Here is a 22,624-nt window from a genome sequence, read left to right as displayed (position 1 = left end):
TTTTGCTGAAAATGTATACATAAAAGAAATAAAACAAATGATCTGTATGTGGGGACTCCAGATCTGGTTCAGTGCAGCGGCACCGAGTAACAGAGAAGATGGGAAGGCTGAGCTGGGTTCCATAGAGCCCCACAGACCAGAGGGGAGGGAAAGCCTAGGCATACTCAGTGACTGGAGAAGAATCATAAGATGAGAAGAACAGGAGAGGCTGGGGAAGAGAAAGAAGACAGGAAGAAAGGCAGTCCTTGACTTGTAAACATCCCTGTACCCTGTGCCTTTGTCTTCCCTTTCTCCCTCCCTCCCTCCCTGAAATAGGCCCGGTTAAAAATATCTCTTTCCATATTGCCTGAAGATTTTTTATTTTATTTCGTTAAATGCACTGAAATGCCATCAGCTAGAAATTTGTGGATTGAAAAACACCCTTCTTAAAAATATAATTCTTCTGAGAATATGTCATTCTCACCTTTGTGTGAATGAGCGCAATTAGCTTTCTTTCTAATACCTAGCTGAGGTCAGCCCTCCAGGAGGAATGGATTTTGTGTAAAAATAAGTAATTTGAGAACCTTAAGCAGTCCTTGGAAAGGTTCCCTGATGGGTAGGCTTAGATAGTCAGAAAGTGCTGAATTTCTGGGACATCTGGGAAGAAGGCCCCGGGAGGTAGGGGAGAGATGGGAAGGAAAAATGGGAGAATGTCAAAGACAATGCTGCTTGTTGGCAGGCCTTGCTTTCAGGAAGCAGAGGAGAAATTTTCTTCCTTCTTTCCTTCCCTGTTATACCACATGGCCCCCAGTGATGAAAACCCAGTCTGAAGGCTAGTACTATTACTAATGTGTTAATGTCAGTCAGAGTTTAGTAAATTTTTGTGTTGGCCTAAGAACTTAACTGTCACATAGAACATTGTTACTAAGGAGACATAGATCCTATAAACTTTCAGAACTTAGCCCATTCATGATTTGGGATCTGGTGACATTGTTGAAGAGTCTTTGAATCCTAGAGTCACGACCAATGGGGAACCAAGTACTTTGGATGCAACAGTCTTTGCTTTGTTCATTGAATTTGGTTCAATTCTGAGCCAGTTTGTATGCCCAGCCTTTCATCTTCCATTACTACTTGCCAAACAAGGGGAACTTTTCTTCCCCAGAGTACCTGGGGGAGTTTGAGGATGTCAAAAGTACCCTAAGAGAGTTTAGGTATGTCATGAACACCCAAATAAGGTTTATGAACAGTAGTGGTCTTATAGGAGCATTGGAGAGGGTCCTAGATTAAATAAGCCCCAAGTTCAGTAGTCTTGGGCTCCTCTCTCAAATCTCTAGTACCTGGGCTCCTGTTTTACTGCTGATGGGAGAAGGCCCCTGGGCCAACGCAATCTAAGCCCACGAGATTCCATGCAACTGGCTGTACTTTGCCTTTATTTGTGCTGTAGACATGCATTATATGGCTTCTGGAGGGGAGCAACGAGGAGGATATTCTAAATTATTTATATTTGCTTTAATTATAATTGTGTTAAATTCTTTTTTGGCAATAGACTTGTTATTTTACTTGGGCTAATGTTAAGTTAAAGGTGGTGGCGGGTTTGGAGAGTAGGGGCAGGAAGTGAAATATTAATGAGTGTTTCACAGGAAGTTGATAATCGAGGATTGACTCAAAGAGGATTTGGAACAAGGTCATAGATTTCCTAAGAAGTTGCTACTAAGGAGTTACTTTCTTGACTTTTTGTTGTTGTTGTTGTTGTTAGGATTCTCATTTAGGAGTAAAAACAATGTGGATATTGTGATTCAGTTTAATCTCTTTTGCCCTAATGACTATAGTTAAAGTACAAAACAAAACTTTATTTTTTCCCCTTTAGCCAACAAGAGATGATCGAGGGTGGATTATTAGTCCCATTGGCCCCAATCCCTGGTGGACTGTGATAGCTGCAATTATCCCAGCTCTTCTCTGTACTATCTTAATATTCATGGACCAGCAGATCACAGCTGTCATCATTAACAGGAAGGAACACAAGCTCAAGGTAACAAAAAGTTCTGACCTCGAGGACGAATGGTAGCCAGTTACTTTTTTTTTTTTTTTTTTAGGGTAAGCCCCTTTAGACAAGGAACTATAGAACCTGGATAAAAGCAGTCATAGAAGGAGCTCATAAAATGTTTCCAGAGGTTTCTGATTCCTCAATTAGTGACAAAGATTGGTTTGGAGATGAAACCAGAGTAGAGCATGATGAAATGGTGTGAAAGGAGCTTGGACTCTGTTAGTTTCCTCTCAAACCTGTGCGGAAGGTGGGTGGGCACAGTTCCTTGTGGTCCCTATACAGGCTTGTCTTTCTGAGGTTCAGGTCAGGGCTTGGGCCACTGTTTCCGAGAGTCAAGTATTCTCCCATTGGTGTCCGTTACTGGAGTTTCCAGACTGAACCTTGAGTCCAAGGATTCCAAGGAGGTAGGTTTGAGTCCAGCACATTTATCGGTGAGAGGCTTCATGCCTTCATCTCTGTTCTTTCCTTACTTAGAGTAGGCAAATCCATATTTGGCAAGGATCTGGGGGTGTTTGTGTGGAGCCATTTACCTCCAACTCCTATATTGTATACCACTAGAATGGTCAAGGTGTGCCTTGGCCTCTTGTTACTCTGCCAAGAAAGGATGAATCTTTGAATGCATGAGACTCAGGGTGAAATCTGGAGGCACTTGAATGAAAAATGGATATGGCATGTATACGACAGGGTAAGGTTTCTCTTTTTCTTCTCTGTTCCCTCCAAACCAGGAGGGGCTGGAAGACTCATCTGGGATCTCTGGACCCCTTCTTCCTTACCCATACACTCCCTCCTGCTTTGGGCCTGAGGCTCTTAGCTCACTGTTCTGTGCCCCACTACAGCCAGCCCATTGGTGGTGACAGAGACTCTGTTTCCCCACAGAAAGGCTGTGGCTACCACTTGGACCTGCTGATGGTGGCCATCATGCTGGGTGTCTGCTCCATCATGGGCTTGCCCTGGTTTGTGGCGGCAACTGTCCTGTCCATCACACATGTGAACAGCCTCAAACTAGAATCTGAGTGCTCTGCTCCTGGAGAACAACCCAAGTTCTTGGGCATCCGAGAACAAAGAGTGACGGGCCTTATGATCTTTGTGCTGATGGGCTGCTCAGTCTTCATGACGGCCATATTAAAGGTAATTATTCATTCACTCGTTAGATAGATATTGACTGCCTGATTTGTGTCAGGAATTCTGGGAATACAGTGATAGTCAAACAGATACATGTACAAATATCTGTCCTGAAAGAGCTAACTCTAGCAGAGTAAAGCAGATAAGATGTAGTTAAGGAAGTTAGTTAAGAGGGGCACCTGGGTGGCTCAGTTAAGCATCCAACTTTGGCTCAGGTCATGATCTCACGGTTGGTGGGTTCGAGCCCCACATTGGACTCTGTGCTGACAGCTCAGATCCTGGAGCCTGCTTCGGATTCTGTGTCTCCCTCTCTCTCTGCCCCACCCCCACTCATGCTCTGTTTTTCTCTGTCTCAAAAATAAATAAACATTAAAAAAAATTTAAAAAAAAAAGGAATTTAGTTAAGAACACAAAAATGAGGGGCGCCTGGCCGGCTCAGTCAGTGGAGGGTGTGACTCTTGATCTTGGGGTGGTGGGTTCGAGCCCCATGTTGGGTGTAGAGATTACTTAAAAATAAAATCTTTAAAAAAAAAAAAGAGGAGGGGGAGGATAAGAAAAGAAAGAAAACAAACATAGTAATTATAGAATATGATAAATGATTAATGGAAATATTTGGTGCTCTCTGGTGCTATAGAGAATTAAGGGAGTGCTGTTTTAGTCCGTGTGGTCGGAGAAGGCCTCTCTGCAGAGATAGTATTTAAGATGAGATGGAACTGGTCATGCCATGGATGGTGGGAGATGGCATAGGGGAAGGGAGAGAAGCAGTCTAGGCAGGCCCTGAGATGGGAAGAAGTGATATGTATACTAAGAAATATCAGGGCTGGGGCGCCTGGGTGACTCAGTCAGTTAAGCGTCCGACTTCAGCTCAGGTCATGATCTCGTGGTCCGTGAGTTCGAGCCCCACATCGGACTCTGTCTGACAGCTCAGAGCCTAGAGTCTGCTTCCGATTCTATGTCTCCCTCTCTCTCTGCCCCTCCCCTGCTCATGCTCTGTCTCTCTCTGTCTCAAAAATAAATAAAAACATTAAAAAAATTAAAAAAAAGAAATATCAGGGCCATGTGGCTCAAGGCAGGAACACAATGAGATGAGAGTGAAGACTAGGTGGGGGCAGATCATGCAGGGCCTTGTTGAGTCTGGTAAAGGTAACCTTTGAAGAGTTTTAGCAGGCAAGGGACATGATCTATTTAGTATTTTTATTTATTACTTTTTTTTTCTTTTTAAAAAACATTTATTATTATTTATTTTGAGCATGCGTGCAAGCCGGGGAGGGGCAGAGAGAGAGGGAGAAAGAGAATCCCAAGCAGGTTCCACATTGTCAGTGCGGACCCCGATGTGGCACTCAGTCCCATGAACTGTGAGATCATGACCTGAGCCGAAATCAAGAGTTGGACACCCAACCGATTTAGCCACCCAGGCACCCCCCTCCCCCATTTAGTATTTTTAAAAGATCACTCTGGCGATGTCTAGAGAATAAGTTTTTAGGGTTGGGAAAAATAGAAACAGAGAGACTAGTGAGGCTATATTATAGGTGGGAGATGATGGTGACCTGGCTAAAGAAGGTGGTAGTAGGGATGGATAAAAGGCACGTCTTCTGTGTATCTTGGAGGCAGATCCAAGGATCTTGCTGGTTGACTGGATGTGGAATGGAGTGTGGAAAATGGAAAGATCAAAATGCCTTCCAGGTTTTGGACTTGACCATCTGGATGGAGAGTAGTGATATTTAAGATGGAGAAGACTGCCTGAAGGAGGAAATGATTTTGTGAGAGGTGGTGGGGCTATGGACAGATTTTGGGTGAGATATCCAGGAAGCAACTGAGTGAAAAAGCTAGAGGGAGGCTCTGGATTAAAAATATAAATGTGGAAGTCAACAGCAGTTAGTGGTATTGAAAGCCATGAGTGTATAGGACCAGAAAGAAGAGCAGAGTCTAAGGAGCTCCAACATTTAGAAGTTGGGTAGAGGAGGAGACGGCAACAGAGACTCAGAAGGAGCTGCCAGAAAGGTAGAAGGGAAACCAGGAGGGCGTGGTGTCAGGGAAGCCAAACCAGGGGAATTTTTCCAGAAGGAGGGGTTGGTTAGAAACTGTCTAGAAAGATGAAGACTAAACCAAGCCATTGGATTTGGCAATGAGGAGGCCTAACATGACTTGACAAGAGCAGATTCAGTGGAGTGATAGGGCAGAGGCTGAATTACAGGGGAGTGAAGAGTAAATAGGAGGTGAAAAGTAAAGACAGCGTGGGCAGACAACTCTTTCAAGAGATTTTTCTGTGAAGTGGAATGGAAAATAGGCAGTGGCTGGTGTGAGGTGTGGGGTTAAAAGAGGATTTTTTGAAAGATGGGAGACACCTCAAACATGAGAAAAAAATATTTAGTTTTGTGGGTGGAAGGCTTGTGTCTGGGAAAAATGGGGTGAAAAGGAAAGTTCTGTGGCTGTAACACCAAACCCCAAACATTCTGGAGCACTTACTTGGCTCCCTTGCCTCCTTTCCCCTTCTTTTTTGGTGAATCTTCAACCACCCCAGCCTGCACTGCAAGTGCTATTTAGGGGTGACAACTGAGAGAAATGGGAAAGGATTTGGAACCATCTTCCTGGCTCCTTACTTTCCACCCAATCTCGCCACCTCTCCTCATACCCCCTGCCCCCTTCTACTCTCTGTCCCCAGCCCAGCCCCTGCTCCCACCTCTGGTCTGCCTGCCATCTGGAGGAGCCCAAAGATTGCCGCTCCTCCAGGAAGGTAACCACGAAGCCATGGGAGTAGGCATTGCCTAGCCTTCCTAGAACTGGCTCAGAAGGATTCTTTCAGAAAACCATTCAATAGTTCCGACAAGCAAGGTTAGCACCAAACTGAGATGTCTACTCACTGTACAGTTGAAACAGCGTAAAATCCAATGGGGACTTTCTAGTTCTGAGAAGAATTATGTTTGAGAATGTTCTTTAGCCTCAGAATAAAAGCAAGTCAAGTTTAGTCTTCAGCTATGAGACTTCCCTTGCCTTAATTCCATAGGCCTCATTTCCCTACCTCCTAGAGTTGCCTTGAAGATTACCTAGATTGCTAGGTGTGATATGATAGGTGCGTATATATATTCAAGTGCAATATAATAATGTTGCTGTTTCTCCCCAAATCATTCTCCCTCTGATACCTCCCCATTTCTACCCTCAAGTCTCTGGTTAGCAAAAAGGAAACTTTTTAGTCCATGTTAAAATACACCAAATCCCTGAGATGATTGCTTGTGTGATTAGAAAAAATTTGAAAGGTATCGGTTCTGTACAAGAGGGATGTGTGTGTGTCTGCCCATCCCCATGGAGGAAAAAGAACCTGACGGATAAAATGTGAGGCCTAGGATTTAACTAGGGCTGGATTACACATATGGGTAATCATTTCATTTCAGAACAAAATAATTTTTATCATTGTCAGCTTCTGGTTTTGCTTCTACTTCTAAATCATGCAAAGGCAGCAGAAACTAATGCAATGTTTACGTGGTGATTTTGTGACTTTGTTTCCTTGGAGATTTAAAAATTTATGTAGTCTTGAGTGCATTATGGTACCAAATTTAATTTCTGGTCTTTCTGCCCTTTTGTCTTCAGTTTATCCCAATGCCAGTACTCTATGGAGTTTTCCTCTACATGGGAGTTTCTTCTCTACAAGGAATTCAGGTACGGCATGCTTCTGCCAGGGCAGTGTTTTTGCACTGGGAGCTCATCTGTCCTGACCAGGGAGGGAGAGCTCTCCCAGAAAAGCACAAATCCATTCTTGAGAAACTATTTCCTAGTCTTACTGGAATTTTAGATATTTCTTTGGACATTCACTAAGTCATTTGGACAGTCAAGTTGGCATGATGATGGTACAGAGACTTATAGGATGACCTGGCTTGATTTCAGGGTACCCGTCATCCATTAATTATTCAACAGACAATTATTGGGCATGTATTATTAACTGCTAGGTGCTTTGTCAGATGCTAGTAACTTAGATCTGAAAGGCTTGTCAAGAGCCAAACTGGCTTCCACACATGGACCACACTAGTGTTAGCGCTAGGCTACAGTGTGAGAGAGGGAGCTCAACTGGGGGTCTGCTGGTGAAGAGATTGGCAGTAGTGGGGGCTGCTCCAGGTAAGCAGACATTACTTCCTGCCCTACTCTGCCTTTTCCCATCCATCAACTCATTCCTCTGAGTCCTCTGCATGGAAAATCAGGACTGGGCACCGATCATTTGGGTACCCCAGATGATATGATAACTTAGTTTCTTCTTCTATTGGTGGCTGGTTCCTCTTTGTTTTTATGGAATATCCAGTGGTCACTCTTACCCCCTGAGTTTTAATGTGACCTTCGGCAGGTTATTCAATCCCTTTAGCTCTCTGTTTTCCTATTGCTAATATAACGCTGGTCATATATTCTATCTCCAGAATGTTATAAAGTTTTATTTTATTTTCTTACTATAAATAATCAATGAAAAGCTCCAGACTCCTCAAAGAACAAGTAGGAGATTTGGTTTTGATACTAAGCAGAAATATGGAACTGGCTTATTTTGTATTCAGCACTCCCTGAGAAAGATCTCTCAGGAGCCAGTGTGGGATAGAAGAAAGACATTTTCTGATTCTAGAATTAGAAAGGATGGATTTAGGGGTGCCTGGCTGGCTTAGTAGGTAAAACACGTGACTCTCGATCACAGGGTTGTGTGTTCAAGCCCCAGATTGGGTGTAGAGATTACTTTAAAAAAAAAAAATCTTAAAAAAAAAAAAAAGATGGATTTAAATTTTGATTCTGTCATTTACCAACCCTTAGCCAAATTACCTGTCCTCTCTGAGACTCAGTTTCCATTCTGTCCAGTGGAAACTGTATTACCTACCTTTCAGAGCAGGTGATATAAGAGATGAGAATGGGCCTGACAAGGCTTCTGACCCAGAGAAACCTCCTGAAAATACATGCCGGTTCCCTCCTTTCAGTTCTTTGACCGTCTGAAGCTCTTTGGGATGCCTGCAAAGCACCAGCCAGATTTTATCTATCTTCGGCACGTGCCCCTGCGCAAAGTGCACCTCTTCACCCTCATTCAGCTGACCTGCCTTGTCCTACTCTGGGTCATCAAGGCCTCTCCGGCTGCCATTGTCTTCCCAATGATGGTGAGTGAGTTTTAAAAAAATTATTATTATTTATTTTTTAAAATAGTGGTGAAACCCACACCACATAAAATTTACCATCTTAACCATTTTCAAGCGTATAGTTCAGTGGCATTAGGTACTTACATTGCTGTGCAACCGTTGCCACTATACGTTTTCGGAACATTCTTATCTGGCACAACTGAAACTCTGTGCCTATTGAACGATGACTCCCCATTCCCCCTCCCCTAGTCCCCAGCAACCACCATTTTGTTTTCTGTCTCTATGACTCTGACTACTGTAGGTACCTCGTATGGGTGGAACCATAAAGCATTTGTGTTTTTGTAGCTGGCTTATTTCACTTAGCATAATGCCTCCAGGGGGCTCATCCATGTTGTAACATGCGTCGGATTTCTCTTTGAAAGGCTGACTGATATTCCTCTGTGTGTACCTATGTATATATACGTATTTATATATGTATATATGTGTATATGTATATGCCACATTTTGTTTATCTGTTTGTTCATTGATAGACTCTTGGATTGCTCCCGATTTTTGGCAATTGGGAATAATGCTCCTGTAAACGTGAATTGTACAAATATCTGTGTTCCCACTTTCAGTTCTTTGAGGTATATACCTAAAAGTGGACTGCTGGATCATATGGTAATTCCATTTTTACTTGTTTGAGGGACAATCGCATCATTTTATATTCCTGCCAGCAGTACACAGGTTTCCTATTTGCCAATGTTTGTTTTCTGTTTGAGAGGTTTTTGTTTGGTTTGTTTGTTCATTCGGTTGTTGTTGTTGTCGTTGTTGTTGTTTGATAACAGCCATCCTAACCGGTGTGAAGTGCTATCTCATTGTGGTTTTGATCTGCATTTCCTAGTGGGGCTGAGCATCTTTTCATGTGCTTATTGATTCTTTGTATATTTTCTTTGGAGAACTATCTTTTCAAGTCCTTTGCCCATTTTTAATTTTAATTTTTTAATGTTTTTATTTATTTTTGAGAGAGAGACAGACAGTCAGAGAGACAGTGCATGAGCAGGGGAGGGACAGAGAGAGAGGGAGACACAGAATCCGAAGCAGGCTCCAGGCTCCGAGTTGTCAGCACAGAGCCCGATGCGGGGCGTGAACTCGTGAACCACCAAGATCATGACCCGAGCTGAAGTCAGACTCTCAACCAACTGAGCCACCCAGGCGCCCCCTTTTGCCCATTTTTAAATCAGATTTTTTGTTGTTGTTGAGTTTTAGGAGTTCTCTGTATATTCTGGATATGAATCCCTTATTAATAGTGAGTTTTTTGTTTGTCTTTTGCAGGAGCAGTATTATTTGGGGACTTTGAGGTGTGAATACATGTGTGTAGCAGGTTGCCATGTTTACTTTCAAGTCTGTCAGCCTGCCTTCCTCCCTCCCTTCCTTCCTTCTTCCTTTTTTCCTTCCTTCCTTCCTTCCTTCCTTCCTTCCTTCCTTCCTCTCTCTCTCTTTCTTTCTCTCTGTCTTCTCTCTCATGAATCTGACATGGAGAGGATTCTTCATGTTTATAATAATTTGCATATTATAGTTCCAGTTTAGAATTTATTACAGTCAGAAGTGTCTAAAGTGGTGGAAATGCACTGTTTTAAGCCACTGGAAGAGAGGAAGAGGTTGGTCCATCACTGATAAGTGACTGGGACATCTGTACCTTCTTTCGAACTGAGGCAGAGGCTTTGGAAAAGGGACCAGGGAACCTGAACTGTGTATGGTGTAACAGGTGATAGGCTGCTTCCTGCCACTGGGATGGTGATGAAATTCTTGCCACCTGACCAGCACACTGTCTCATCTTCTCCTCCTGTTGCCTCCTCTCTCTGGCTCACCCTGTGTCACGGGAACGCTGAGAATTGTGGGCTGTTTGAAAACTACCCAAAGGGTGGGCCTCTAGAGAGAAAAGTCAATGAGGCTAATGTTTGGTATTTGTTTAGGGACTTTTGAGCTCTGTCTTACTGGGAGAATATTCAAAGGTGAAGAAACTAGGGTCAGGGAATTCTTTTTCTCTAATCTTCTGCATATATACCTCCTGATGGGTTTCTCAATTTTGTCAGAGTACACATAGGTTTCTGCATTTAAGTGTTATATTCAGGGGTTGACCATTTGGTTAAAGAAACAGCAAATTCCTGACAACTTCTTGGGAGGGATACCATCAATTTTGGATTTGTTGAGGAAATAGTTATGGAAATGAGGGAGAAATATGATTGAAGGTAGTAAGCCTGATTTGCCTCATTCCTTCCCTAAGCCACCAGATGTAGCTAGTGAGCACCTGTCAATCCAGGCAGGTCATTCTGGGTTATTATGAATTCCCCTTTGGCAAAAATGGCCTTTTATGGGGGAAAAAAAGTGGAACAGCAGTTGATACACCCTGTCCTGTAAAATTGAGGAAATTAGCTGTCAGATATTAGAGGCAAGTCACTTTCTATTCCCTGAGCCTCAGTATCCTCATTTATAAAATGAGTGTCAGGCCAGACCAGAGGGAGGAGACAAAAAACACTAGTGATTCATGATGCAGGCATAAAGCAAGGAGTTTGCCCAGAAATGTATAGGCAGAGGATCAGAGGGAATTGAGATGATCCTTCAAGGTCCCTTCATCCCACGGTGAGGCATGCTTGGGCTGGGTGCAGCTGGCCTCACCATAGCTGTGCTCCCGCAAAGGCTTTCCAGCCCACTGCTGCCCAGCAACCCTTCCTGCTCATCCCATGACAGGGAAGGGCAACTCTTAGGGCCATCTGAGGATGAAGGGTTTCTCTTTTCAAGGAGGGAATTAAGTTGGTTGCTTTCTAAGTTGTAGGGTTGTTATGATGATAGTTTAATAAAATATTGTATATAAAACACGAAGGTGACTATTTAGTATCTGGTACAAAGAAGGCACTCAATAACAGGCAATTATTATTATTATTATTATTATTAGTTTGATTTTCCTTGACATGTCCTAGTGTGCTGTGAAGATAAGACTTTGCTTTTAACTCTGGGAAGAAAATGAGCTCTTTTCATCCCCTGTCTTTATTTTTCTTCAGGTTTTGGCATTGGTCTTTGTCAGGAAAGTCATGGATCTCTGTTTCTCTAAACGAGAGCTGAGCTGGTTAGATGATCTCATGCCTGAAAGTAAAAAGAAGAAGCTGGACGATGCCAAAAAGAAGGCCAAGGAGGAAGAGGTCGTAGTTCTTGGACCAACTGTACACTTGGGGGCAGCTTCAAATTACAGAACATAGGAAGGGCCACATGAGAAGTCAGCATGTCTAGAATCCCAGGGGTTATATTTAGGAGTTAGGAAGATTACTCCAAAGATGTTTTTAGCCGAGAATGGAGCAAGGATTCTTGTCCCTATCTGTCCTTTATTTTTAGACACGATAACCCGTTGTGTTTCCCTTTGTCTACAGTCTACTCACCAGGTTCATGCTTACAATATGAACATAGAGTCTGTTCTTATTATCAGATCTAAGGGTTCGTGTTCTCCTAAAAGGCCTAATTTGACAACTATACAAAACCTATTATCTGTCATGTACCTAATGGCAGATGGTATTGTGGTTGGCACCATGCAAAGACAACTTGCATAGGACTTTCTGTCCTTCCTCATTTCCCTCAGCGCTTGGCATCTGCTGTCCATACAATGGACCCTCAATCAATGGCCTGTACGTGCCAAGAATGGATGTGTAGCAAAACGAAAATCCCAGACCAAGAAATGAATGAGCCGGAAAGTGTTTCCAAATACAGTTAGTGCCTGAAATAGGGTCCTTTGAAATGCATTTTAAATGACATTTTTTCTAATATCTTGAGTTTTTGAAATCTTGTATTATTTTTTCCAGCTTTATTGAGATATGATAAACACATAGCCCTGTGTACGTTTAAGGTATATAGCATAACGACTTGATATAGCTATATATTGTGAAATGATCACCACAGTAGGGTTCGCTAACACATCTGTCACCTCACATAGTCACATTTTTTGTGTGTGTGGTGAGAACTTTTAAAATTTACTCTCTCGGCAATTTTCAAATACACAATACAGCCTTGTTAACTATAGTCACCATGCTGTACGTTACATCCCCAGAACTTACTCGTCCTATGACTGAAAGTTTGTCCCCTTCAACCACCTTCACCCTTTTCCCCCACCCCAGCAACAACCAGTCTGTTCTCTGTCTCTATGACTTCAGTTTTGTTTTTGTTTTGTTTTGTTTTTTAGATTTCACATGTAAGTGAGATCATATAGTATGTGTCTTTCTCTGACTTATTTTACTTAGCATGATACCCTCAAGTTTCATTCATGTTGTTGCAAATGGCAGGAGTTCCTTCTTTTTTTATGGCTGAATGATATTCAATTGTATATATATACCTTTTCTTTGTCCATTCATCCACTGATGGACACTTAAGTTGTTTCCATGCCTTGGCTATTATGAATCATGCTGCAGTGAACATGGGCTGTAGATATCTCTTCAGGATAGTAATTTCATTTCCATTGGATGTATACCCAGAAGTGGGATTGCTGGATCATATGGTAGTTCTATTTTTAATTTTTTGAAAAACGTTTATAGTGGCTGCACCAATTTACATTGCCACCAACAGTGCATAAGAGATCCCTTTTTTCCATATCCTCACCAGCACTTATCTCTCGTCTTTGTGATAATAGCCATTCTGGCAGGTGTAGGGTGATACCACATTGTGGTTTTGATTTAAATTTCACTAATTATTAATGATGTTGAGTACCTTTTCATGTGCTTTCTGGCCATTTGTATATCTTCTTTGGAAAAATGTCTATTTCGGTCCTTTGCCTATTTTTAAATTGGGTTATTATTATTATTGCTATTGAGTTGTATGTATTCCTTATATATTTTGGATATTAATTCCTTACCAGGAGTTAACTCCTTACCATCTATGGTATTAACTCCTTACCATCTATGGTTTACAAATATTTCCTCCCATTCCATAGGTTGCCTTTTCATTTTATCGACTATTTCTTTTGCTGCACAGAAGCTTTTAATTTGATGTCATTCCACTTATTTATTTTTGCTTTTGTTGCTCGTACTTTTGGTGTCCTATCCACAAAATCATTGCCAAGAACAATGTCAGAGTCTTTTCCCTATCTTTTCCCTATCTTCAAGGAGTTTTACTGCTTCAGGTTTTACATTTAAGTGTTTAATAACATTTTGAGTTGATTTTTGTGAATGGTGTAGCTTATGAATATCCAGTTTTCCCAGCAACATTTATTAAAGAGACTGTCCTTTCTCCACCAAAGGCTCTTGGCTCCCTTGTTGAATATTAGTTGACTGCATATGCATGGGTTTATTTCTGGACACTTAATTCTGTTACATTGTTCTATGTGTTTTCTATTATTAAATTTTTTTAATGTTTTTATTTATTTTTGAGACAGAGAGAAACAGAGCATGAGCAGGGGAGAGGCAGAGAAAGAGAGGGAGACACAGAATCTGAAGCAGGCTCCAGGCTCCGAGCTGTCAGCACAGAGCCTGATGCGGGGCTCGAACTCATGGAGTGTGAGATCATGACCTGAGCCGAAGTCGGACACTCAACCGACTGAGCCACCCAGGCGCCCTGTGTTTTCTATTATTAAATAAGCTTTAACAATTCGATGCACAAAAGCAATGGAGGAAAACTTTAAAGATTGCTGAAAATCACTACACAAAATGTTTGGCCGTCAAGCATCCCAAAACTCTATAAACAAAATTTAAAAATTACACACTCACACACACACAGGCTTACCTTGTTTTATTATGCTTCACTTTATTGCATTTCATAAATATTGTGTTTTGTACAAATTGGAGGTTTGTGGAAACCCTGCATCAAGTGAATCCATCAGCATCATTGTCCCAACAACATTTGCTCACTCTGTGTCTCTGTCTCATACTTTGGCAGCTCTTGCAGTATTTGAAACTTTTTCATTATTATTATATTTTTATGGTGATATGTGAGTAGTATTTATGATTCACTGAAGGCTTAGATGGTGGTTAGCATTTTCTAGCGATAAGGTATTTTTTCATTAAGGCATGTACGTTGTTTTTAGACCTCATGTCTTTTAGACACTTAATAAATTATAGTATAGCACAAACGTAACTTTTACATGCAGTGGGAAGCAAAAAATTGCTTTGCTTTGCTTTATAGTGGTAGTCTGGAACCAAACCTACAATATCCCTGAGGTATGCTTGTACATACATACGTATGTACATACATACATTTATTTCCTGATTTATATAAAATTTTAAGTAGTGATGTGTTTTTTTAAATTTTTTTAAACTTTATTTTTTATTTTTTAAAATTTACATCCAAATTAGTTAGCATATAGTGCAACAATGATTTCAGGAGTAGATTCCTTAGTGCCCCTTACCCATTTAGCCCATCCCCCCTCCCACAACCCCTCCCATAACCCTCAGTTTGTTCTCCATATTTATGAGTCTCTTCTGTTTTGCCCCCTCCCTGTTTTTGTTATTTTTGTTTCCCTTCCCTTATGTTCATCTGTTTTGTCTCTTAAAGTCCTCATATGAGTGAAGTCATATGATTTTTGTTTTTCTCTGACTAATTTCACTCAGCATAATACCCTCCAGTTCCATCCATGTAGTTGCAAATGGCAAGATTTTATTCTTTTTGATTGCCGAGTAATACTCCATTGTGCATATATATATATATATATATATATATATACACACACACACACACACCACATTTTATTTATCCATTCATCCCTTGATGGACATTTGGGCTCTTTCCATACTTTGGCTATTGTTGATAGTGCTGCTATAAACATGGGGGTGCATGTGTCCCTTCGAAACAGCACACCTGTATCCCTTGGATAAATGCCTAGTAGTGCAATTGCTGGGTCGTAGGGTAGTTCTATTTTTAGCTTTTTGAGGAAACTCCATACTGTTTTCCAGAGTGGCTGCACCAGCTTGCATTCCCATACTTTTTTTTTTAACATTTATTTATTTATTAAAAAAAAATTTTTTTTAACGTTTATTTATTTTTGAGACAGAGAGAGACAGAGCATGAACAGGGAAGGGGCAGAGAGAGAGGGAGACACAGAATCGGAAGCAGGCTCCAGGCTCTGAGCCGTCAGCCCAGAGCCCGACGCGGGGCTCGAACTCACGGACCGCGAGATCGTGACCTGAGCCGAAGTCGGACGCTTAACCGACTGAGCCACCCAAGCGCCCCTAACATTTATTTTTTTGAGAGACAGAGACGGAGCATGAGTGGCGGAGGGGCAGAGAGAGAGGGAGTCACGGATTCCAAAGCAGGCTCTAGGCTCTGAGCTGTCAGCACAGAGCCCAACACAGGGCTCGAGATCATGACCTGAGCCAAAGGCAGATTCTTAGCCAACTGAGCCACCCAGGTGCCCCAGTAGTGATATGTTTTAAGAAGAAAGTAAGGGGTGAGGGAGTTACTCTATTTAGGGTGATCAGGGAGGACTCTAAGGACACATCCTAGCTGAAATCTGAATAAAGTGAGGGCAAGTCGTGAGACTATCTGGGAGTAGGAACATTCTAGGCCAGGGGCATGGCAAATGCCAAGGTTTTGAAGCAAGAATGAGCTCAGTGTGCTTAAGGAATACAAGAAAGCCAGGGAGCCTGTAAGGGAGAGAGGTAGCAGGACACTAGTTAGAAGTCTGTGACAATAGCTCAAGCAAGAGGTGAAGGTGCCCTACGTTAGGGGAGAAGTGGTGAAGTGGCTGGTTTGGGACTTATTTGGAAGACAGAGCTGACAGGCTTTGCTAATGGATAGTAAGCATGAGAGGAATCAAGGACAACTCTAAGATTTTTGGCATGAACAGTTGGTTGAGCGGTCATGCTACTTATGAAGCAGGTTTGGGAGAAAAACCAAGGCATCTCTTTGGGATGTTAAGTTTGAAGTGGCTGGTAAACATTGTACTCCATATTTTTCCAAAGTTTCTGAAGTAAACATGTATTTTTTTAAATTATTTTTTCACATTTAATGTTTACTCATTTTTGAGAGACAGAGAGAGACAGAGCATGAGTGGGGAAAGGGCAGAGAGAGAGAAAAGGAGAGACAGAATCTGAAGCAGGCTCCAGGCTCCGAGCTGTCAGCTCAGAGCTGACGCAAGGCTCGAACTCACAAACTGGGAAATCACGACCCGAGCCGAAGTTGGACGCTTAACCAACTGAGCCACCCAGGCGCCCCAATATGTATTTGTTAATACATGTTTTACTTTATAAAGTTATTTTGAAAATGAAATGAAAGAAAAATAATGAAGACTTCACCCCAAAATTGCACATCAGCATCCAATATTTATGTTCATTTCTTTATGTTCTCTTTACGTCCTCAACATAGTTTTCATGTAACTGTAATAATTGTTTATTTGTGTGGGGGAGGTATTTTTTTCTGATTTTTTCTTCTCATCTTGATTTCATGACACTTTCATGTTTCTATGTGTCTATATAATAGATAATCATATTTATTGTTTTAATGGCTGCATAATATTCTATAGTGTTTTCTCATAATTAATTTAAACTTTCTTCCCTTGTGAAAATTTACAGTTGTTTTAGGATATATTATTAAATATACTACTTCAAACATCTTTGTATGTATTTTTTTCTCTGTAATTATTTTCTTTAAATTAGTGGGATTCTTTTTTAAGACAACATTTTGTTATAGAACATTCAAATAAATGCAAAAGTAGAAAGAACAGTCAGTATTCATATTTCCCAATTGCCTTATTATTTTTTTTAATAATCTGTTTGACTCAGGATTCAAATAAGGCCTAAATATTGCAGCAGTTGATATGTTCCTCAAATTTCTTTAAGGGTCCCTTTCTATCTTTTTTTCTTTTTGTTGAAGAAACTAGGCCTCTGACCTGTAGGATTTCCCATCATTTAGATTTTACTACCTATGTCCCTTGGTGTCATTTAACATGTTCTTCTGTCCCCTATGTTTCTAGTAAATTGGTAGTTGGATCTAGAGGCTTATTCAAATTCATTTTCTTTCTTCTTTTAAAAAACACTATTCCCCAGGTACAAATATCTGGTTGTCTTTTTTTTGTGATGAGTCAGATCTATGAAAGAACATAATTACACTCTTTCATAATAAACGTGAGAGAAATTAGGTAGAAATTATGGTAAGAGAAAAATGGGTGGTGTAGACTCATGGTTTTCCTTGGTCTCAGATATAATGTCATCTTCTCTTGCAGGAGGCTGAGAAGATGTTAGAAATGGGGGGAGACAAGTTCCCCTTAGAGAGCAGGAAGTTACTAAGTAGTCCTGGAAAGAACAACAGTTTCAGGTAAAACTCCCCAAAATCCACAAGGAGTTGACTGTTTTTTTGGTTGTTCTAGAAACAATCTGGCTTTGTGGTGGGGGTGGTCACAAATGCGATAACTGGTATAAAGAGCTAACGTTCAGCCTCTCCATTCCAACCTGGGAAAACACCTTTTCCTTCCATGCTTTACTGAGCACCTGCTAGACGCCAGGTACCACCCCAGATGCTGGGAAAGGAGAACAGAGGTAAGGGAGCCCACATACTGAGCGTCTCTCTGTGCTAGGACTGTGCTGGAAGCTTTACTTATGTATTCTCATTTGATCTTTGCAGCAGCTCTCTGATAAAAGCCTCATTACCCACCTTTGTCCAGTGAGGAAACTGAGGCTTGGATGGCTTTAGGTAATTTCCCCAAGGTCACAATGCTGCTAAGTAGAAAGCTTAAGAGACAAACCCTAGTCTTTGTATTCATCAGATCAGTGCTCCCTCTGCCTTTCTCTGCCATTTTCCGGAGATGAATAGGATATGGCCTTTGTTTCCAGAGAGTCCTCAGCCTGTGGAATTCCCATGCTTGGGCAAGCCTTTGTCGAGGGGCAGAGGCAGCCCCTTCAGTTTGACTCATGGCATCTGTGGTCCTAGGAGCCAAGGGGGAACCAAACTGGGGTCCCCCAAATTCCTTAATTTCTGCCAAGGCTCTTAGCTGCCTTCTCTAGCTAAGCTATTGCTCACCACGGGACGCGGGACACTAAATTGGTCCGTTAGTGGTTTTATTCCCGGCATTTTGTTTCCACTGTGGAAGAGGTACACATAAGCTGAAAGAAGCCCAGAGGCTGAGAGGGGGCAGAAAAGGAAGAGAGAGGGGATCTGGGTCATCTAGATCCTGGATAATTTATTGCCAAATCATTGAATCCATTGTGGTTTATACTGAGGGGAAGATGGGGAAAGTCACGTCGTTGGGATTTTTTTTTTTCAATTTTGACTTATTTACTTTTGACAAATAAAAAAATATATTTAAGGTGCACGACATGGTGTTTTGATATCTGGACACATTGTGAAATGGTTACTGTCATCAAAGTAATAACATATTCATTACCTCTTACAGTTATCATTCCTTATTTTGTGGTGAGAACACTTGACATCTACTTTCTTAGCAGATTTCAAGTATACAGTACATTACTATCAACTATGGTCACCATGCTGTATACAGGTCTTTAAAAATTATTCACCTTATAACTGCAAATTTATACCCTTTGATCACTATCTCCCCTTCCACCCCACCTGCCCAGCCTCTGGTAACCACCAGTCCACTGTCTGTTCCTAGGAGTTTGATTTAAAAAAAAAATTTTTTTTAATGTTTATTTATTTTTGAGAGAGAGAGACAGACAGGCAGAGTGTGAGCAGAGGACAAGTAGAAAGAGAGAGAGAAGGACACACAGAATCCGAAGCAGGCTCCAGGCTCTGAGCTGTCAGCACAGAGCCCGACATGGGGCTCGAACTCAGGAGCTATGAGATCATGACCTGAGCTGAAGTCGGATGCCGAACCAACTGAGGCACCCAGGCGCCCCATCTTTTGGCCCTTTAAAAAGAGACTGGCTTGTAGAAAATTTCCTAGTACTCTGGGCTTCTAGGAGACCAAGGACTCGATTCAAGGCCTTGATTGTCCTCTTACTGACATTTGACCTTGGGTGATCACTTAGTTCTGAGAGCTTTGGTTTCTGTACCTTCAAAATGAGGATGTTAATCATCTCTGATTGATAGTGAAGATATTGTAACGAGTGCTTTGTTAGCTACAAATGGCAAGCATTTGGCCATGTAAGTGAGAAAACCAACGAAGACTGCTTAGCACCATGCCTGGCACACAGCGAGCCTAGCACACAGCGAGCGTTCAGTAGGGGGTAGCTCCTGAGGCTCCTGTTGACATCATAGCACTGTCAGGGCAGGATGGCTGTGGCACGGCTGCCTGCCACATGGCACAGCAGCCCAGCCCTCAGCACCACCTCGTAGGCCACCTTGCCTCTCTACATTCCAACCACCTGGCTCCTGGTGCTGCTGAGAACTGTTAGCTGAGCCCCCTCAGACCTACTCTTTCCTGCCTGGTGGGGTGTGATCACTATAGACCGAGATATGTATTTTATTTGTGTGTCCTATGTTTATTGTCCTAAGCATTGATTTCAGATGTGACCCCTCTGAGATTAATATATCTGATGAAATGCCTAAAACTACGGTCTGGAAAGCTCTCAGTATGAACTCTGGAAATACAAAGGAGAAGAGGTAAAGAGAACTATAGTTGCTGATTTTTATTTATTTTGTGCTTTTAAAAATAGCAATCATGTTGAAAGTAAAATATATCTAAGTTGTAAAATTAAATTTGTCTAAAAAAATATCCCTTCCGGGACTGGTGCCTAACCCCAGGTGAATTGCTATATGCCTCAGAAAAGGAAAAAAATGTTTTTTTAACTATTTGCACAGATGTGCTGTTTTGAGCTGCCCATTTACACAGCCAGCCCCCAAACCAAGGAGTATGTGGATGTGTACATTGCCTTTCTCTAGTCACCTGAATCCTCTTTCCAAAAGTTCCCATTTCAAAATCTCTCTGGTTACCGGAACCACACAAACTGGAAAATGGCCAGAATGTCCAGAGAGTGTCGATCATGCCAATACAGACTCCACCTATTTCAGTCATTCCATAATGAGAACTGTTGCCAAGGAAAGATTTGAAATATTAAACTATAAACAGGTTTCCGATTTTGGAAATGAAAATTCTGTGTATCATTTGCCAATAGCATAGATCAAGTTTAATCAGGTTGCTGAAGAAAATGCAAGGACTTGAGGCATCTTTGCCTGCACCGAGCGAGGGTGGCTATGTACCCAAACTACTTGAATAATTTAGTCCAAACACCGTTTTAAGAAGTCAGCCTTTAATTAAAGGCAAAATCTTAGGTCTTATTAAAGGCAACTTTTCTAGTTAAAAAAAAAAAGCAGTAGGCCAGGAATTAGGGGGCCTGGTCTAACTATTTATTTCCGTGTGTAACCCGGTAGGCTACTGTTTCTGGCACTCAGTTTACTGAGCGGTAAAATGGGGATAATAATAACTAACTGCCTCACTCATAAGAATGCTCTGAGGAGGAGCTGAAGTACTTTGAAAAGTCACAGCCACCAGTGGGTGGTAGTGGGAGGTTATTCCTTCATCGAATGGGTTAAAATAAATCTGTGCTGAATGTGAGTGAAATATAGAATCTTGTTTCCTTCAGAGGAAAATCCAGGCAGCTGTCGAAATGTATAACGCACATGGTTATTTTTAGTTGAGAACTAGTCTACTTGTAAATGAACTTAAAATATAGCCAGATCCAAATTGTGGTGACATCTTCAAAGTGTTGTGTTAAAAGCAGGAATGAATCATGTGTTCCCTTTTTGTCTAATTGTAACACTTTTATTCAGTCTCTTCAACTAAAAGTCTTTGCTGGGAAGGAAGATTTGGGCCGTGAGGTGCCTCAGGGAAGTTCTGGTTACAGAGAAGATGTGAGTCTCTCAGAGAAGAAGCAAGACCGAGTCTGGCCCTGCCCGTGGTCATGTCAAAGCCATGCCGAAGCATTCAGTTACCCGTGCTGTGCACTGGAGGGCACCCAGCTATCCCCATACCAGCAGCCAGTCACCAGATGTGGACGTGAAGCAGAAGACCACCTCCTGTTGGTACTTCTTCCTTTCTCTTTCTCTTCAGAATTGCCACCAGTGAAGACCCAGCTTCCCATTTTCCAGACATTTTCTCTGAAACTCTCTGCTGGTGAACAGAGCCATATGGATCCATGCTGCCGCTGAGGGTTCCTTCGATGAGTTCCCTCTTCCTAAAGGATGGGATGGGGGAGTAGGAGGAGAGCAGAGAGAAAAGGGAAGGCTCTCCCGCCCTGTAGAATCTGCAGGCTCCCAGGCAGCCCTGGGCCTGGGTTTGATGCCTACTCTGGGGGATGCTGGTCAGACCCAGAGGCTGTCAGGAGGGTCTGCCGTTAGGACGGTCGGCAACCTGGGCATCGGCAGGGGCCCACCACCACAGCCAGAAGATGCCTCTGCCTCCGAAGCATCTTTATCGCTCCCTAGCAGCAGCCTGTGTGACTCGGTGAGAGCCTTGGATGATGAAAGGGCCATGAGGGACACCGGAGTTGTTTAGCTCAGACAGGAAGAAGGTCGGGGGAAATAGATAATGATAAGCGAGGATGAGCAGCTTCTCTTGGTTTCGCTAAGGATAGACCAAGAGAACGAGCTTCGATTGCTACAGAAGGAGTTGGTTTAGACACCAGGAAGGACTTCCTAGCCTGAAGAGTTGTCGTGGCGTCTGCTTTCTAGACACCTGCGAAAGGTTTGATGATAGTTGTTTGTGAGCAGAAAGAGAGATAAGGTGTTTTTACTGGCCACGTTGTGGAAACATCCATGTCTTGCCGCTGTCTCTTGAGGACACATTCTGATTCCACTCCTGGAGAGATCCAAGTGCTTATGTAATGTCTCCCTAGCTGCCTTAGTAGCGAACCGTCATCAACTCAATGGACCAAAACCACCTTCAGCCATGTGGTTTCTTCATCATCATGAATTTCTTTCGGTTGACAGATGTATGACTCTCAGATGTAAAAGACCACACTGGGAAATGAACTGTAAGTGGTGAGATTAATTTTGGTATTTGGTTGAAAACTATATTTATAGTTTCTCTCTTCTTTTCTCTGTTGCAATGAATATCAAGGGTTTGGACTCCAGTGTGTATATCTTCCCTTCCTTTGTGCACAGAATGTGACTAGTAAGCGTGTCGGTACCCAGGGAATTCGATCCTATCAGTTTTCCATCCTGGAAGACCTTTGTACAGTGGGATGTTCTTTCAGGTTCCTCTCCTTTCGTAGGTGAAGAGTTGGCTACAAAACTTCATTGAATGTTGCATTCCTTAGCCTCTTAAAACATATCAGTGTATTCTGGCCTTGCTCCTTGGAGTAAGACTCCTTACGCCTTTGAAATTGAAGGAATCCCGCATTTCTTGACCATTTCCACATCTCCTAGGACCACACCTGTTTTAATACACAGATGGTTTTCAAAATATTTAACAACTGGTACAGGATGGACACCAACCACTCAGAACGGATGCCTGCTGTAAGCAAGCAGTGTGCAAGGCGGT

General features: G+C 42.1%; 1 protein-coding gene across 9 annotated transcripts in view; it reads left to right on the top strand.

The window, feature by feature from the left end:
* The window catches only part of SLC4A8 (solute carrier family 4 member 8), a 75,825-nt gene extending 53,611 nt beyond the window's left edge, over positions 1-22,214 (top strand). For 4 of the 9 annotated variants that reach the window (XM_019419395.2, XM_053894860.1, XM_019419397.2 and 1 more), the window contains exons 18-25: positions 1,847-2,008; positions 2,900-3,151; positions 6,731-6,799; positions 8,086-8,259; positions 11,280-11,417; positions 17,411-17,502; positions 19,639-19,746; positions 20,914-22,214. In XM_019419395.2, coding sequence (XP_019274940.1) covers positions 1,847-2,008; positions 2,900-3,151; positions 6,731-6,799; positions 8,086-8,259; positions 11,280-11,417; positions 17,411-17,502; positions 19,639-19,746; positions 20,914-20,926 — 1,008 coding nt within the window. In that variant the 3' untranslated portion in view covers positions 20,927-22,214. The remainder of the gene's footprint in view (positions 1-1,846; positions 2,009-2,899; positions 3,152-6,730; positions 6,800-8,085; positions 8,260-11,279; positions 11,418-17,410; positions 17,503-19,638; positions 19,747-20,913) is intronic. The other 5 variants (XM_053894861.1, XM_019419396.2, XM_019419398.2 and 2 more) reach the window with 3 other exon arrangements.
* Positions 22,215-22,624: the final 410 nt, after the last annotated feature.

The sequence above is a fragment of the Panthera pardus genome, unplaced genomic scaffold, assembly GCF_024362965.1.
Source record: "Panthera pardus isolate Hobbes unplaced genomic scaffold, ASM2436296v1 HiC_scaffold_6, whole genome shotgun sequence".
NCBI classification, from domain to species: domain Eukaryota; kingdom Metazoa; phylum Chordata; class Mammalia; order Carnivora; family Felidae; genus Panthera; species Panthera pardus.
The sequence above is the reverse complement of the archived record's forward strand: the minus strand, read 5'-3'. Positions and strand labels throughout refer to the sequence as shown.